The sequence below is a fragment of the Lissotriton helveticus genome, chromosome 5_1 (genome assembly GCF_964261635.1).
Source record: "Lissotriton helveticus chromosome 5_1, aLisHel1.1, whole genome shotgun sequence".
Lineage (NCBI taxonomy): Eukaryota > Metazoa > Chordata > Amphibia > Caudata > Salamandridae > Lissotriton > Lissotriton helveticus.
The window spans coordinates 852,899,996-852,916,884 of NC_136065.1; the positions used below are offsets into that span (position 1 = coordinate 852,899,996).

The 16,889-nt window shown below is 44.6% G+C and overlaps 1 protein-coding gene across 2 annotated transcripts in view; it reads right to left on the bottom strand.

Annotated features, from left to right (window-relative positions):
* The window catches only part of IGSF21 (immunoglobin superfamily member 21), a 1,341,695-nt gene that overhangs the window by 495,817 nt on the left and 828,989 nt on the right, over window positions 1–16,889 (bottom strand). For both annotated transcript variants that reach the window (XM_078641115.1, XM_078641114.1), the window contains exon 4: window positions 6,337–6,455. In XM_078641115.1, the coding sequence (XP_078497241.1) occupies window positions 6,337–6,455 (119 nt within the window). The remainder of the gene's footprint in view (window positions 1–6,336; window positions 6,456–16,889) is intronic.

Below are 16,889 nucleotides of genomic sequence, written 5' to 3' on the forward strand. Positions count from 1 at the left end.
GATAAACAGCGGGATTAGAGTAGGAGGGGGCAAGCACACATGGTAGACAGTGCAAGCACATATACTCATATGAAGTGCTTCCGCAACAAGGAAAAATGTGCTCAGAAAGCATTGTCAGTGGAAGGACACCAGGCAAGGAAGCAGTATGTGGGTTATGCTCCAGTGGAGGGCAAAACACCAGAAGAGGAACTGAAGCCAGCACATGTCGACAAAAGAGAAGCAAATGAGACTGACAATGAAGCCAGCCAATGGTAAGCAACAGGCAGGTTCTAACCCCCAGTATTTATACAAAATATCTTGTAAGCTTAACCCCTTGCGCGCTGCATACATTACCCCATGGTGCGGGAGAATGAATGAGTGTGCGGGGTTCGGATGGCCCCCGGCCGTCCTCCGCACACGCCCACCGTGACGTCGGTCGGCCTGGGGCCGTCCGAAGCACACAAGGTGTTAAAGCAAAGTTAAACAAAAAAGTGCCTGCCACCCCAGATAATGGACGATAGGCCGTCCCCATAAAAAGAAATGTTGGTATCCCCTGCCCACTTTTCACTAACAAAAAGGTGGCCACTACATCCAGATATCCCTATATAATTCCATCAACCTGGCATATCTAAAGAATTATCAACAATTCAAAAGACAAAGAGCTTGCATATGACATAATTGGGGGAAGACTGTACTCCTGGCAATTAATGCTCTCTCACACTTGTTAGCCCACCTTTAGTGTCTATGCTGCCCTTGGTGGGTTGTGAAGGTGCTGCCAGTGCCATGTCATGACCAGGTTCTCCCTCTGCTTTTTGAGCACACTGAAATTCTCATGTAGTCATAAGCAGACACTAACTACCACAGCTGACTACTATTACTGAGCTACAATAAGAGTCAGTGTAACCAAAGCAAGGCATAAACCATGCATATAAAATTCACGTCATTGCTTCACAGACGTCCTTGCTGATGGGGGTCAGGTGTCCTTCCTGGTTACTCTGCTGTCTGGAATTCTTCCAAAGCAATGGCTTTTGGGTTTCCCATTTACAACCCCTTCCCATAGGATACTATTTTATTGAGCTTGATTTTTCTCAATGTTGCTTTTGGATCTTTCTGCTGGTTTTATGAAGTCAGTAAGGTTTGCCTTTTTGGGAAGACAACACTCTGCAGTAGTACGTTTGTAGCTACTGTTTGCATTCTTGATGAAGATTTTATTTTACATTTCCTTTTTTCTACCTACTCTTGGATTCCAAAGTAGACTTTAGTTCAGAGTAAAGGGAATGTGTTCTCTAGGAACCTACTCCATTGTATTTGCCTTCCTCTTTGAGCTAGGTCTCTGACTTTAGTCTTTAATGCCATAGGCACCCTTAGTTTCTTTATTCAGCATGGCATCCTGATGTCCTATCTGCCAACAACTGGCATTCATATGCTAACAACCTGGCTCTCTTGGAGAACACACTGGCACAAAATCCTGTCCAGATTAGGTTTTCCTGACAAGCAATAATCTCTGACTTCTGCATGGTCATATTTGTGTTACCATTACTCACATCTCAGGCCAACGAGCTCGATATCAAACACACACCTAGAATGTGAGTAACTATAGTCATTACCAGCCATCAGTCTACACTAACTATTAACAAGACTTCCTTCAATTCTACCAACATGGCTTCAGATCACACTGCAGCACAGACAGCCAGCTACATTACAATGTATGATCAATACCCAGCTGAATAAATGTAAAGGTTAACCCTGCCTCATGATATTTCTGGATCTCTCAGCTGTCTTTGACAACATTGATCATTCCATCGTCATCCATTCCCTCGGGTTTCAAATTGAATTCACAGGCAATGTCCTTCACTTGTTCTTCTAATACTTGTTCAACCAACACCAGTTCATTTATATGGGCATCTCCAGGTCCTAGAAGCTCAGAGGCGTTCTTCATGGTTCCAGCTTGTTCCCTGTCATCTTAACACCTTCGCTGTGGCGGCTATTCCGCCGCAGCGCTAACGGTCGCAGGAGAGCGCGCGGCCCACCTGCGCGGGTGACAGAACCGTTCCGTCACGGCTCGCGGGTGAGCTGTGCTTGTGGCGGAAGGGTTCCGTCATGGCCCCGCCCGCTTAATGAAACGCGCCGCGCAGGCGCGGCGAGCGGGCCGTGACGGAACCGTTCCGTCATGAGCACAGCCCACCCGAGGGACGTGACGGAACGGTTCCGTCAATAGCGTCGAAGGAGTTAAACCCCTACACAGATACCCTTTGGACTCTACTCACAGGTAACAGAATCAAAATTCACCAATATACCTACAACTCTACTTGAAAGTCTTCTCCATTCCAGACATCAAGTGCCTCAAATACAGTTTGCACCTGACCTGTTCATGGATGTCCTGCACTTACCTGAAGCTCAGCCCAATCATGATTGTATTCTTACTATTCACCAAGAACAATAAGCAACAACTAGTCAAAATCCAACTCAATAAAAATGAATGTAGATACATTGGAAACCCACCATATACCCAGTTCTAAATCACTCATAAACATCCTGGACACCAACTCTATCGTCAAATAACAGGCTAACAGAAAAACCAAGATGGCTCTTAAGAGTAAAGAAGTGAATCCATTCCTCCAAAATACAACTTCAAAACTGTCTTTCAAGCCCTCCTGTTTTCACATCCGGATGGTGACAATGCCCTGCTTTACAGCCTCTCACACTATCCCCTGTTATAGAAAAACAACACACCGAGTGAGCCTCATCAAGGGCCTGAAGAAATATGACTACATTACCTCAACCCAGATGGAACTCCACTGGTTCCCACTGCCAGCCTGCACCATCATAAAAACTGACTGCATCATCAACTAAGCCATCATGACCGGTACCCCTGCCTATGTGTTTAATATACTCACAACCTCCAGTGGCTCTCCGCACACCTATATCCAGGACACCTTGAAAGTGGAGTCAGAGAAGTGTAAAAAAAAAAAATAATAAAATAACATGTATCCTCCATTGAACAACATGCCTATGCCCATCACAGGACCCCAGCCCGGCTCCAATTTAGTAAAGAATTGAAGACTTATCTCTAAAAAAAACGACATCATGACTACGTAACATTTCATCTCCACTCTCAGAACCCATTGTCCCTCCAATCACTTATTAACTGTATCTTTGCCTTTTATCCTTGTATAGCATTCCACTGCCTTTCGGCTAGTTCACACTATAAAAATACTTCCTACTTACATACACATAAGAAGAAAAACATAGGTGGCACATCTTTCTCTGTTCAGGCAGCCAAACTTTGGAATGAATTACCCCCAAACATAAGATCCACAGATCTTATCTTCAGAAGACTACTCGAGAGTTGTCTCTTTCCTACATAACCACCATACTCAAACACAAATGTACAGCATATCCCAGTATATGTAAACATTTAATTTTGAATATATGTATGTATATAGATATGTGTATTTCTTGATAAAAATATGTATAATAATATGTACTATGTATCTTTATATTTATTACTTTACTCCAACTGCAAAAAAAAACCAAAACAGTTGACTCTCTTTAATGCGCTACCCTATATTTCACCCTATACCTCTCTCAATATATCCTCTACCGCCACTCTCTGACTCATCCAAAACCTCATTCTACTATACTATGTTCTCCAAAATAACCCTTTCTAGACTCTTCCCTCCTCTATTCCTCCTGGGATCACCTCAAACCTCATTTTCATACTATGATCTCCCAAACAACCCTTCTAAATTGTTCCCTCATCCACCCCTCCTTTGCCTCATCTCAAAACTCACTACTACTGTGTTCTCCCTAATCCATATCTAGAGATTCTTCCCTCTTCCATCTCTCCTTATACTCATCCCAATCCTCATCTTACTACTATCATCTCCCAATAAACACTTTCTAGACCCTTTCCTGTTCTGTCCCTATTCTCTTTTTCAATACAGCTAATAGACTCACATGTTCAATGCTCAAATTAACCAAAATGTGACTATACTAATCCACCACTAATCCTTTCTGGGTTCCAGAGTAGCGTGCTACTCGCCGAAAAGCGCTCTGACGCCTCGTCTGGGATACTAAGTGCTATATCAATACAATTACAATACAATACAATACATACAAACATTTATCCACTGTATTTTTCAACATCTCCACACATTCAGGGGCCTATGTAACTCGCCAGCATCCTAATAGACAGGGGGTATTGCCCTTTACAATTGCAAATGATTGCTTGAACTAGACGTATCCATCCTAACTTTTCCTTCTACATCTGTTAGGACTACAAGTACAGTTCCTAAGGCCCATCCAATTTCTATTTTTACTTTAGATTTTTTACATTTGTTTGGGACCAGTGCAGACACAGTTTTTCTTCATGCACTGCCAGTCAACACTCGAGAGTACGCCACTTCAGCACTTCCTGTATGTTTTCTAGGTTATTTATACTTTTTTCTGAATTTCCAAATATATCTGGTATGATATTTTATTATTCACTATTCAATTTGTCCTGTTTATCCATGCTCTCTCCACTCTTCTGAAGACAATGCTTGAGCCTTGCCCAGTTTCCATAAAAGTGACCACTATGTTGACTTTTTTGGTGTTTAGGCTTATCCTTGGGGGAAAAAAAATGGATATGGGAAAATGTGCTTTCATATCCTTGCAGACAGGTTTTCTCCGTTTTCTTGCATGTGCTATAGGAGATAAGCTCATCTAAGAGCATGCAAACAAGATCTATTAGACATAAGCCCATAATAATATTGATCATTATTCACAAAGGGAATCATGAATCTCCACCTGTGAAAGTATTCCAGCACACAGTTGCAGATTTACCTTTTTTCTATTCACATAACTCAGCAGTGGTACAGGGGGAAAGCTGCACCATTTGCAGATGTCCTGACATACCACCAATTAAATAATGTGAGTATTAGGTTTGCAACAGCTGCCTGCGAGATGTACTGTTACCAATGATTTAAAATACACAAAGAGTGCCCTTTGGCTCCACCCGGAGGAGTATCACACTCTAGCCTCTTGGCTATTTGGTGTATCATTCCACCTTGAAGGAAGAATACATGAGGGAGTATTTTAAATCTGATAGTACACTCCGTCATCACACTGTTAACACATCAAATTTTGCATCACCTATATGCATTGAATACAGAAAACAATTCCTTTTTGCTACTTTTTTCCTTATCAATGGCAACACCAACAGGGCAGGCTTTAAGTTGTGTACCACATTTTCACATGCAGGGCATATACAATATTTACAGGGTGTGCAATGGAGCTTTTTTTAAAATACATGTTCCCCCCTGGAGGAAACCTACCCCTTACACACCAACCAAATGTGGAGGTTCCATTCCATTTCACACCCTGGAAGAGGATTTACTCCAGACCATCGTTGGAGCAAGTCTCTGACAATTTATAATAGTGGAAATGGGTCGAAGAGACGTTTGTGAACTTTCCGTATACCCAAAAAAATGGGAAGGAAACAAATCCTTAAGGAAAACCCCACTTATCCTGTCCATTCTCCACCATGGCATACAATACATGATCATAACTGCATTTACTCCTGCTAGATATCCTTTGGAGGGTTCAATGAGCCATTTCCGGCTATAAACGTAAGCTAACTGCTGAAATGACATTGTGAATCAGGCCATGGTGTCCTTAGGGCCTGGTTGTGTAGGTGTGCTTGAAACGGTAGACACTTCTGAGAAGTGACTCTGAAGTTTGTGGTGTTCTCTAAAAGGAGGCTCACTCTTTGGCGTAGACCAAAATCTATTCACCGGACCTCTTTAGCAGCTGAAGGAGACCAACCCCCCTCTGAAAAAAAGTCTCAGGGTGCAAACTCCATCAAGACATGACTTGATCCTCGCGATGGGAAGTGTAACAAGCAAAGGACTCCAGCAAGACATCCATCGCCGATAAAAACCCTAGAGATATTGGAATTCGCCCCCTCAGCTGAGGGGTGCTTGATGGAGGCCAGCCCGCTCAATGTCACACAGCCAAGGGGGATTTTAATTGGTAGCAACTTTGAACCAACAACTTTGCCAGGCAGAAAGGACCAAGCACCTAGAAGCAATTTGAAAGTGCACGCCAGCGCCTTCAAGTAATTCGGTAGCGTACACTATATCAATAGGTATATTCTGTTAGTTCTTGAACGTATATTCTCTGATGTAGATCGAGAGAGTACCACCGTGGTTGGTAGTAGCTGTTCATAAAAGCATAGTTAACTAATACTCAGGCAGGCGTTTCTGCAGCGCTCCCTGTTTTGAGCTACACATTGCCCAATACAAATTCACATACTTCATACATGCATATAACAACATACATGAACCAAACAACCTGAAAATGAAGACGACTTACACATGACGTTTAGCACCACGTTGTCAGAAGCTAGCACCACCTTCTCCCGAGTGGCTCGGTCATAGATGCCCACGTGGCACTCATAGGGCCCGTTGTCTGATATTCGAACCTCCGGAAGCCTGCAAGAGAAAAGGAGGCCAGGTCAGAAACGCTGAGAGAAATCAAGATGCAGTCTACCAACCCTGGGGATGTGTAAAACAAGGAGGGTAGGGGGTGAGTGAGGGAGGGAGGGAAGGATGGAAATAAGGAGGGAAGAAAGGAAGGAAGGAAGGAAAGAAGAAAGGGAGGGAGAGAGGGAGAGAGAGAGAAAGAGGGAGGGAGGGAGGAAACTTGCTTTCTAAAATTGTTTTCTGGACAAGTTCAGGACATTTGGAATATTTTAGGCACTGTCCTGGAAAGTGCCCTATTCCTGCACAAAACATCAGTGGGTGAAAGAAGCACCCAGACAACCCCACTCCTCCCCTCAACTTTATGGTGGTCATCTGGGAAGGGATTCTCTCTCCGACAGAAAACGTAGATGTTGTACGAAAACACTGCTCATAACATTACCAATGTTTTACACTCTAAGGGGCAGATTTACAAGTCCCTTGGGCCACCATTGCGTCACTTTTCTTGACGCAACGGCGGCGCAAACAATGCAGCCACTTTACAGCGTGATGCATCCAGGGAGATGAGTCACGTTTGTAAAGCCCTGCCTCACATTATACCTGCACTAGGTATAATGTATGCAGGCTAGGCCTTCCCACTCAAAAAGCCATGTAGAACTGATGCTGTGAAATTTACATTTCATTGCGTCACTCTATGCCTTCACTGCATCAAAATCCCTACACCTGTTCAGACCAGTCTTAAGGAATGAAGTAGGGCTTTTTGTATGGGACTCGCCTATCTGTTGTGGCACATTGCTGGAGTTGGTACACTTTCATGAGCAACTCCAGTGATGCATCACTTTTGTGCCAACAGATGTGTCAGTATTTCTGACACATCTGTTAATCCTTTCGCCATGGAACACTGTATTGTAAAATCAGCACATCCATGGTGGCGCAAGGACATTTGGCCCTGGCGCAAGGAAACTGACTCATATATGCAGATGCGTCAGTTCCTTGTAAATCTGCCCCGCAGTTGCCAGGCTTGGATGTATGTCGTTACAACGCATGCTTTTTCCATGCATGCCTTTACAACGCAGGTTTTACAACGCAAGTCGTTACAACGACTTGCGTTGGGGGGGGCTGGATAGTGAATAGTTTAATTTACTATTCCAACTCCAGTCCCCGTGGATATTAGGGAAGGTTTTGGATAGTAAATTAAACTATTCCCTATCCTACAGCGCCCTCCAGCGCAAGTCGTTGTAACGACTTGCGTTGTAATATCTGCGTTGTAAAGGTACTGCGTGGAAAAAGTTTCGTTGTAAAGGATGTTTCCCGCCAGGCTTAGGTGGTGCATGTGGGTGTGCACATTGGAAACCATTTGTTAATGCCCAAAGTTCATTTGCTTTCGATCAGTAGTGCTTCGGTTTTGTTCATGCTTCATTAGTCTGGCTGGAGGTGAATTTGCTCAGTGTGTTCATAGTTTGGCGATTAATGTTGCTTTAGGAAAACTCTGTTCCAACCTGTTTGTTCCGCCTCATATCCCTTTTAACAAGCATTGGCAATTACAATAGTTTTGATCTGGCACAGTGATAAGGTTTTTTCAAGCTTTAGTACAACTCAGAGAACAGGTATCCCACGGCCATGTGCAGGGCAAGTGCACCATCTCCTTGCCTGCATTATGCAGGGATCTCAGCTGTGTAGGGACTGGGATCCCAATCTGCATTTCCAGCTCCCAGCCATGTGCAGTGATCCACACAGGGCTCCCCTTAGGGTTCCTGGTGTCTGTTTCGCCATCTCCCAGCAATATGAGAGCCTGGCATCAACTATGTGAGGTTAAAGACCCGGCCTTGAGGCCTGGGAGGCCTGGAACCGAATGGGACAGCATCATGCGTTGAGGTGCCAATTCACCATGTACAAGTCGGAAGGGACATCGACTTGCGGTCATGAAGGACCAACAGCAGGGTCAGACTGGGACAGAAAATAGGCTGGGCACCAAAATAAAAGGGGTCTCTATTAGTTAACCAGATTTCTGAAAAAAGGTGTCCCATGTTTGCAGTTTTGAACTTGGGAAGACATGCTGTGTGGGTGTTTTGCAAGGTATGGAAGATTTCATGTATATGAGCTTGCTGCAGCAATGTTTGATTTATTATCAGGCAAGTCAACACCAAAAACCGACCCAGCTGACCATAAAACGGGCCTATAACTAAAAAAATGGCGCACACACTGACCTGTCAAACCAGCCCTTCTGGGAACTGCTGATTGCCCTGGAACCAAGTCAGACCCTGCCATCAGTACACAGGTTTCCAGTAGAAGGATCAAATTCACAGTCCTATACACCATCCACATGACTTACTGAGGTCGACACCAACAATATCTACAGAAGTTGACCCCTCACCAACCAGGGGGCCCTCACCAGGAATCTCAGGTCAACTTCTCCTCACCTGATTCCATTAAGGAAGTTGAAACACGGAAGCAGAACTTTGCCAGTCCAGGAACCCAAAGCATAGAATGCCATGAACTCAAGATCTGAATCCTACCACTTATGATTTAGAAAACTCTTAAGGGTTGAACCCTGCAAACCTGCCTTCTACTGGTAACCATCACTGTTCAAGTATTGCAATCAAAGAATACCAGAGATGGGCGACACCCATGCGAGAGGACTTCAGATTCCCTTTTTTCTTACTCCTCCATTTACTTTGTATTTTTAGCTTTTTTAGTGCTCTAAAGTAACTGAAAAGAAACATATATCACCATGTAAACAAACTCACAATAAATAGCTAAATAGGTAAATAAATAAATAGGCAGCGGGGCAAGCAAGAGGTCTACAGGGACTGTTATGCAGGGAGTGATGGAGATGAAAAGTAGGCCCGGTCGTAGCAGGCGGAGTTGCTCTATGTGGAGCTCCACAGAGTTGCCCAAAAACTCCATGGAGCTCTGCTCCGCTTCGTGCCTCTTACCGCCCCCACAATAAATATTTTTTAACTAAAAGGTACAATTAAAGTAAATTAAAAGCGCACTTACCTTACCGCGGCATCATGGGCTTCCCTCCTCCTCGCCGTAGTCCCGTACGTCATGGTGGGACTCCGCATGCGCCCGCATGCACAGTCCTACCATGAAGTATGCCTGACGTAGGTGATTAGGGAGAGGAGGAGGAGAGCAGCCCGGGACGCTGCGGTGAGGTAAGTGCGCTTTGAATTTACTTCAACTGTAAATTTTTCTTAAAAAATATTTATTGTGGGGGGTTGCGAGGCAGGAGGGTCCGGGGCTGAACTCCGCTTCTCTATGGAGTCGGAAGTTTTGCAGGAACTGCACGTTCTCTGCGGAACGCTGAGTATGCAAAATTCCGTATACTCCGCCAGCGGAGCGGAGTTCAGTGCCCAGGGTTATTGAAAAGGAAGCCAGAAACGGAGGCAGAGTGATGGACCCCTGGTGCTGTAGGGACTGTGCGCTTTGTTGTGAAACAGTGTTGTGCATTGGGTAGGCACGCACCATACAGGGGGTGGAGAGGGCCCACCTCATCCACATGTTCATAGTCTCTGTACTAGAGGTGAAGCAGTACTCCAGATAAGAGCCAGTGACAAGGGTGTACTGGCGAAAGGCCTTTATAGGGCAGCAGGATAGCTGAGGAAATGCCAGGTCAACAACTCTCACTGAACAGGGCATTTAGGTAACAACCCTCACATAACAAGAGCAGCACCCTTCTACACAAAACAAACCCACATTCACCACAAATGTACTGCCTTTGTCCAGGAAGCATACACCACGCTCATGATAACTACAAAGCACACACTTCTCGTTTCAAGTGCACTAAACCCTCTTACCAGACTAAACAAAACAAAAAACAACCGTTTTCCGATAAAAGAGAAATAACTACTAGGTTTGATAAGATTTTGTTATGTGTAGCTACCCTCAGCCCATATTTTGTCCTTTACCACTGACACAGTCGCAACCTTTTGACAACATGCACTGGTAGCAGTGGTTGGGCACTCTGCCTGCATGCACACACATACACCCACAGATTCGCTTCATTTGAAATTGTAGTCACCTTCTTTCTGAATATGTTTTGCTCTGCGTGTTTTTGCTAGCTTTTAGGAGCTTTTAGGAGCTTTAATCTTTTTTGTGCTGAGCAAGAGCTCATTGCTACCCTGGTTCACAGAATTAAGGGATACTTTTAACTGAGCTCATAATATTTGCCTGTTTTGTTTGCAAAACCTTGTGCGAATCATGACAAATTTGCAAGTACTGGGATTGTGAAGTAACACACAGTTAATACATGACAACAATGGGCACCCTCCCTTCTTTTTACTATTTTTACTGCACATATTCAGATGTGAAATGACACATTTGAAATATATGAGCGTGTATTAGTTTATAGGCACAATCCAGTTAATCTGAATTTTGATAGGTCTGACTTTAAAACTTGGGGTGTGCAAAATTAATTAAATTTGTTCTTGTCTAAATATGCAAAATGTTGGCAAAAAAGGAAATAGTTACATGAAATGCATGTTGAAGTTCAAAGGGGCGCCTCTTGAGTCTTTACAAAGCAAAAAAATCATATAACTGGTGGTGGTGGGTGGGGAGAATGTTTTTTGAAAGCATCTGGGAACTCATATTGTATGTACAAACCTTAATCTGGCACAAGGCATCCTTTGACCTCAAGCTAAAAGGCACACTCCCCATATAAATATATAGGGCACTCCACTATTGCCCTCCTCCTACCCAAAAACAACTGTTATATACCTTCATACAGCAGGATCCAGAGTGTGCAATTCTCTGCACAAATACACAATTTACACCCTAGCCAATGAGAGATCTAAACAAATTAATTGAACAAAATGGAACAAAAAAGTAGAATTGGACTGCTTGATTCTACTCAGAAAAATAAACCTAATTCCACATTTTTCCACAGAAAGCACATGACCTGTGCCCAGCTTTTACACAATAAAGAGAATACCACCAAAGTCCACTCATGCAGTATGTGCAAAGGCATTTGGCATGCACAATTAGAAGAAATGTGCATGCTCCATAGAATCAGCATTACAGTCTACTCCAGTCACCACAGCAAGTGAATCTAGGGCATCGTCATGGATGGTGGCAGCAAAATATACCCCAAGGATTCCATTGGCATATGGGCACATTGGGACGTCAAGTTTCCGCCGCTCTCTGTCTAAACCTTCAGGGTTCTCATTTCCACAGAAAGATTGAGCGTGACGGTGGAGATGGGACGTATATGGGTATATTTTGCGCTTATTACATGGGGACAGAGGCGTGCAACGGGAAATATGGGAGCATTGGTCTGCATGAAACTAAGTGTGACCATATGGGGCTCAGTCTCACAGACAAATTCTTGGCTTGTTCTCCAGCCTCAACCTTCAGCGTGGAAGTCCACATCATCTGCTACTAAGAGGTTTGGTGGCACGGCGTGTGCCACCCCCACAACCAATCTCTATGGTGACACCAACAAGCTGCTAGTATGCAACATTTATGTATATCTGAGATCATGGTATGGAACTTAGAATCCACAGGGGACACCGCTGGAGGCTGGAAGTGAAAGACGGGGGATGGCCTGCAACACCCAGGCTTGGGTAATGGGTCATGACAGGCAGACAAAGGGAACCGAGGACTAGTGTTCTTCAGCAGTACCTGCAATGTGTGCCAGTGTCCATGTGTGACCAGAAGGCTGCTCGCGCCTAAAGATGTGCAAACAATAAGATACATTCTGTTTACATAAGTACATGAAATTCAAGAAAATTAGGTCAAAATATGCGGGTGCAAACCTGCATGTAGCTATATTTTTTGCGTTAAATGCATCCTTGCATCCATTTTGGTGTGAGGATGTTTTTTGTGCTGAAAAATAGCACTAAATCACAGATTGCGCAAATACTGGCAGCTCGCTCTCTGTTCATACTCACATTTTCCTGCGCTTTGAACCTTGATGAAGTGAAGTTTTGGAAAGGACATATCCGCACGAAATTATAAGAAAAACTAATGGTGCACACAAAAAGCTTAAGCTACCTTAAGAAGGATCACATTAGTGCCAGAAGAGAGAAGTTATAGTAAGCTTATTTCATTGAAACTGTCTTAAACGCTATGCTGCGCATGTTATTGAACAAAAAGGTCATACTTGGCACAGACTAAAATGTTTTCCTCCTCAATAGAAGCTGTGCATTACTGCTCCTCTTATAGCCTCTTTTGCTACCATTCCCATTTAAAATGCTTGGTCTTTTTTGTTCAAATTGGACTGAATGTTAGCAGTGTGTTTTGAAATCATTGTTTGCCCATAATTCACAGACTACGTGTGAAGTACTTTGGTAGATTGTGTTTAAGCAGGGCTGGACTGGGGGAACCAGAAGCAGCTCTATAATAATTCCTATTTGTAAAGCGCGAACATATCACCCCTTGAAGTTTCAAGGCGCAGGGGGCGGGGGAGGAGTCTAAGTGAGCTATCTCCCAGAGTCACATGATGCTGAGCTGAGCTGCTGCCGGCAATTGAACTGTGAAGCTCGCGCTCCGGAGTCAGCCACTCTGGCCACTGCGCCACACCTTTGCCTGGCAGAAATGCTCAAACCAGCCCGGTCCCCTTAGTCTCTGTATGCATTCTCTCTCTTTCCATCTATCCATTATTTCTCTCCTCTCTCTCTCTGATCGCTTTCGCTCTAACTTTTCCCTTCGTCCCTTCCCCTCTCTCTTGAGGCCTTTCTTTTCCTACTGCATTTACCCTGGGGGGCTGAGGAAAGTGGCACAGGCAGTAGGAGGTGTCATTGGCATTCTGAGCCGGCCTCCAAGAACTCCTGCCCACCGGGGAAATGCCTGGTGGAATAAAAGGCCTGTCCGGCCCTGAGTCTAAGTATTGGAACTGTGAAATACTAGTTTCAGAATGGTGACTGGTCCCACTGTTTTAAGGGTGGCAGAATGAGGTACCTCAGATGAGGTTTGAGGTGTATTGGCAGAGCTATCTGAAGACCATGGTTTTGGAGGGGTGCTGCAGGTTAGATTGGGTTACTTGAACAAAGCACTACTCAGTGCCTGGGTCACAAAATTAGAATATCACAGGGGCAGCTTTGAGGTGCATCAGCAGAGCTGTGTGTGTGTCTGAGTACAGGTTAAGCAAGTGATGCAGGGGGTTTGGAGTGAGGTTTACTGAGTGCCTGTGGTAGGTCACGAGTCCTGGGGTAGGAGGTAGTGCTGCGGGTCCCGATATAGCTGCATTGACAGAGCAGTGAGTGTATCTCAAGGAAGAATGCTGAATGCCAAGAACTGACTGTGTTTTGAAGTCGTGATCTCAGAAGGTCTTCAGAGTGCAGGGGTTCTCTCTTCCTGGCTCCACTTTTTCTGTTCCTTCATGGACTCTCCGGAGCTGCCACGGTTCACTTGTTCTTCAAGGGAAAGGAGAAAAAGTTCATAAATGTCTCCAATTCCCAGGACTGATTTCTTGCTCTACCGGAGGCTCCTGGCTGTGTGTTCAGAGGGGATTTGTCAGTGTTGAATCAATAGCACCTGAGCCAGGTTTTATCAGCTCTGGGCAGAGGCTTACTGGATAGGACATATGTGTCTCTGCAGCGTCAGGATCTGAGACTGCACCTCAGGACGAATCATTCAATGCAAGTGAGGGCTTCAAGGGAGGTCACAAGTCAGAGAAGAGAGAATACCAACGTGAGATAAGATGTGCCCCAGTGGCCAGAGCAGTTGGCGTTGAAACATTGGGAGCTAGCTTCGAATCCGGGCCTCACCTCATCGATCAACCCTCCTCTCGAGGGTCCCAGGACCAGCTCCATAGAACTGGAAGTAATCTATAGGGTCATAAAAAACTATGTTGTATATCATGAGTAACCTAAGTATCAAGAGGGACCGCAAAACAGTAACAATGTTCTTCCCAAACTTTCTCCCTAAATGCTCTCACAAGAGATGGCGTAAATGTCGGATCACTCCCAGTTTTCAGCCAATTAGTAACCTTAGCTTGCATAACGGTGACCTGTGATTGCTGTCATTAAGGGAACTATGTAATCCAGTAGCCAAACTGCTGGACTAAGACCCAGATTTCTGGGCATGTACGTTCTAAACTTGACCAAAAATTGGTGTGATGCTTTAAGAGGGGCTCCAGCATAGTGGTGCCCAACAAATTGGTGTGGCCTCCACAGCCAGCGGGGGTGGCCAACAGCAATTGTTGTGGCCTTTTTTTATATTTCAGTGGGAGCCAGGGAGGGGAGGGAAGGTGCAGCCCAAAGGAAACCGGCTCTGCAAGACATGATCCGAGGGGTACGTGGGGCTGGTGGGTGGTCTAAAGGACCACCAGGTAACCAACATTTAAGCTGGCCAACACATTTCCACTTCTCTGGTGACCCAGCAACCAATCCAGACCTGCAGCACCTTGCCCTCATCATTTGAGCGTCACTACTTTCTTGTGTTCCAACCCCTCCATCCACATGGATTTGCAAGGGTTTAGTGGTGTCTGCATAACTCTACGTTTGTACTACTATCTTGTTTTCAGTTGTATTTATTTTGGTTTTGATTTCTTACGGTTAAGGTTTGTTTATGCATATTGTCATATTCGGTGGGTTAGCCTCATGGTTGGCCGCAAAGGAGGTAGACACTTTGGCATCAGATAGTCAAAAGTCAAGCAAATTCTAGATTCAGCTTCAATTTCACCAAATGCAAGGGCAGTGGTACAGTAGTGGTCAGGTGGGTTTTAGGGTGGGCACTAAAGTGACTGTCCTTTGGCCCTTCATTGGTACTTCATCATACTGCACTGGGGTGTGGGGGGAATGGTGATTGCGCCAGGGGTCCACGTGATGGCCTGGTTGCTCAGGTCCATATTCACTACTTAGTGTTGGCGCTAGCATGGTTAGTTTTAACTAGCTGCTCAGTTTACCAGTTAGCCTCGAATACCTTGGATAGGGTAGTTGGCAGTGTTTAAACTGTGCGGATGCTTTCCGGTGCTCTGCCCTAGCACTTATGTATACATACCAGCACATATATATGAAAAAACCACCACGTAATGGCGATGAGTGGGTATTTTTAAGCACTGTTCATTAGTGAAGCATTAAACGATGTAATATATCTTTAAAACATGAATGGAAGATGCTGAAGCACCAGCAAGGTGGTCAACCAAGACTAGCCACAATTGCATTGGTTAGGTGATTTGATAGCTAGATTCTGTATATGGAGCAGTGGATGCAATAATGTAATAGCATATCGCGATGTTGTTTGTTAGTTTATAATGTGTTTTGGGGGAATAAATACAGCTTAAGACTTTGACTTTAAAAATCCAATTCAGTGAGTCTTGGGTAAGTTCTTGGGAATGACAAAGGAGCTTGATGGGTATTGCGGATGGTTGAATGTGTTTGGGTATTCTTGCCCCTGGTTCTCTCCAGTCGCGGTCGGTAGGGGAGAACCTGCCGGGGCGGTGACGTGGGGAGGGGGAGGGGCAGGGTGGGAGTTAGTAATGTATGGATAATGGAGGTTTGCAGGTAAGTAAACATTTAAATAAATCAAACGAATTTCGTTGCGTGCACTGCATTGCATTTGGGAATGCAGTGCGCGCAACGAAATTCGTTTGATTTATTTAAATGTTTACTTACATGCAAACCTCCATTATCCATACATTACTATCCCCCACCCTGCCCCTCCCCCTCCCCACGTCACTGCCCCGGCAGGTACTCCCCTACCGACCGCAGCTGGTTCTCTCTCAAAGAACTTGTGGGGGGTCCTTTTTCAATTTTGGGTTAAACACTTCTTTGTTCTATGCCTCAAAATAGAAATAAATGCAGTAAAAAGCACTAATTTGTACGCAGGCATACAAAAACTTAACAACACCTTCAGATTTCTGTAATCCACTTACAACAGGACTCCACGCCCACAGCTCGCTTCAATGATTCTCTGTATCGTGCTTTGCGTTTTCTTTTAACTAGGCCTTGATGTATCAAATAACCGCAGAGAAAGACATTGAGTGCTAAAACACATGTAATATGAAGATGTGATACATAAAAAGTGAGAACCTATTCACATGAACTGATTTGGGCCAGTATATTCCCAAATGTCCTGCGCTGGAAGTTGCCAAAACCAGAACCGAAGCACACTTTAAACTTTTCTATTTTATTCAAGTCAAATTGTCCTATGATTTTAAGATCCCCTTCTCATTTTAGAAGAGCTTCAATTTTTTACTCTCTCAGACTAAGGGGCTTATTTACAAGCCCAGGGCGCCGCCGGAACGTCACTTTTCTTGATGTTTCAGCAGCACACAGTGCAGACCCGTATCTACAAGGCCCCGGAAAGCCACCCTGCATGACTTTTCATGGCCTTGTAGATATGGTGAAAGGCAACACAGCGCAAGTCGCTGCGTTGCCTCTCACTGCCTCGAGAAGGCGTACCATGGGCATTGCGGATGATGCTACCCCTCAATGCCCACGGCTTTTGACACATTACCAGAAATACAATATAGCATAAATCTGTGCATGAGTCAAAACCCTG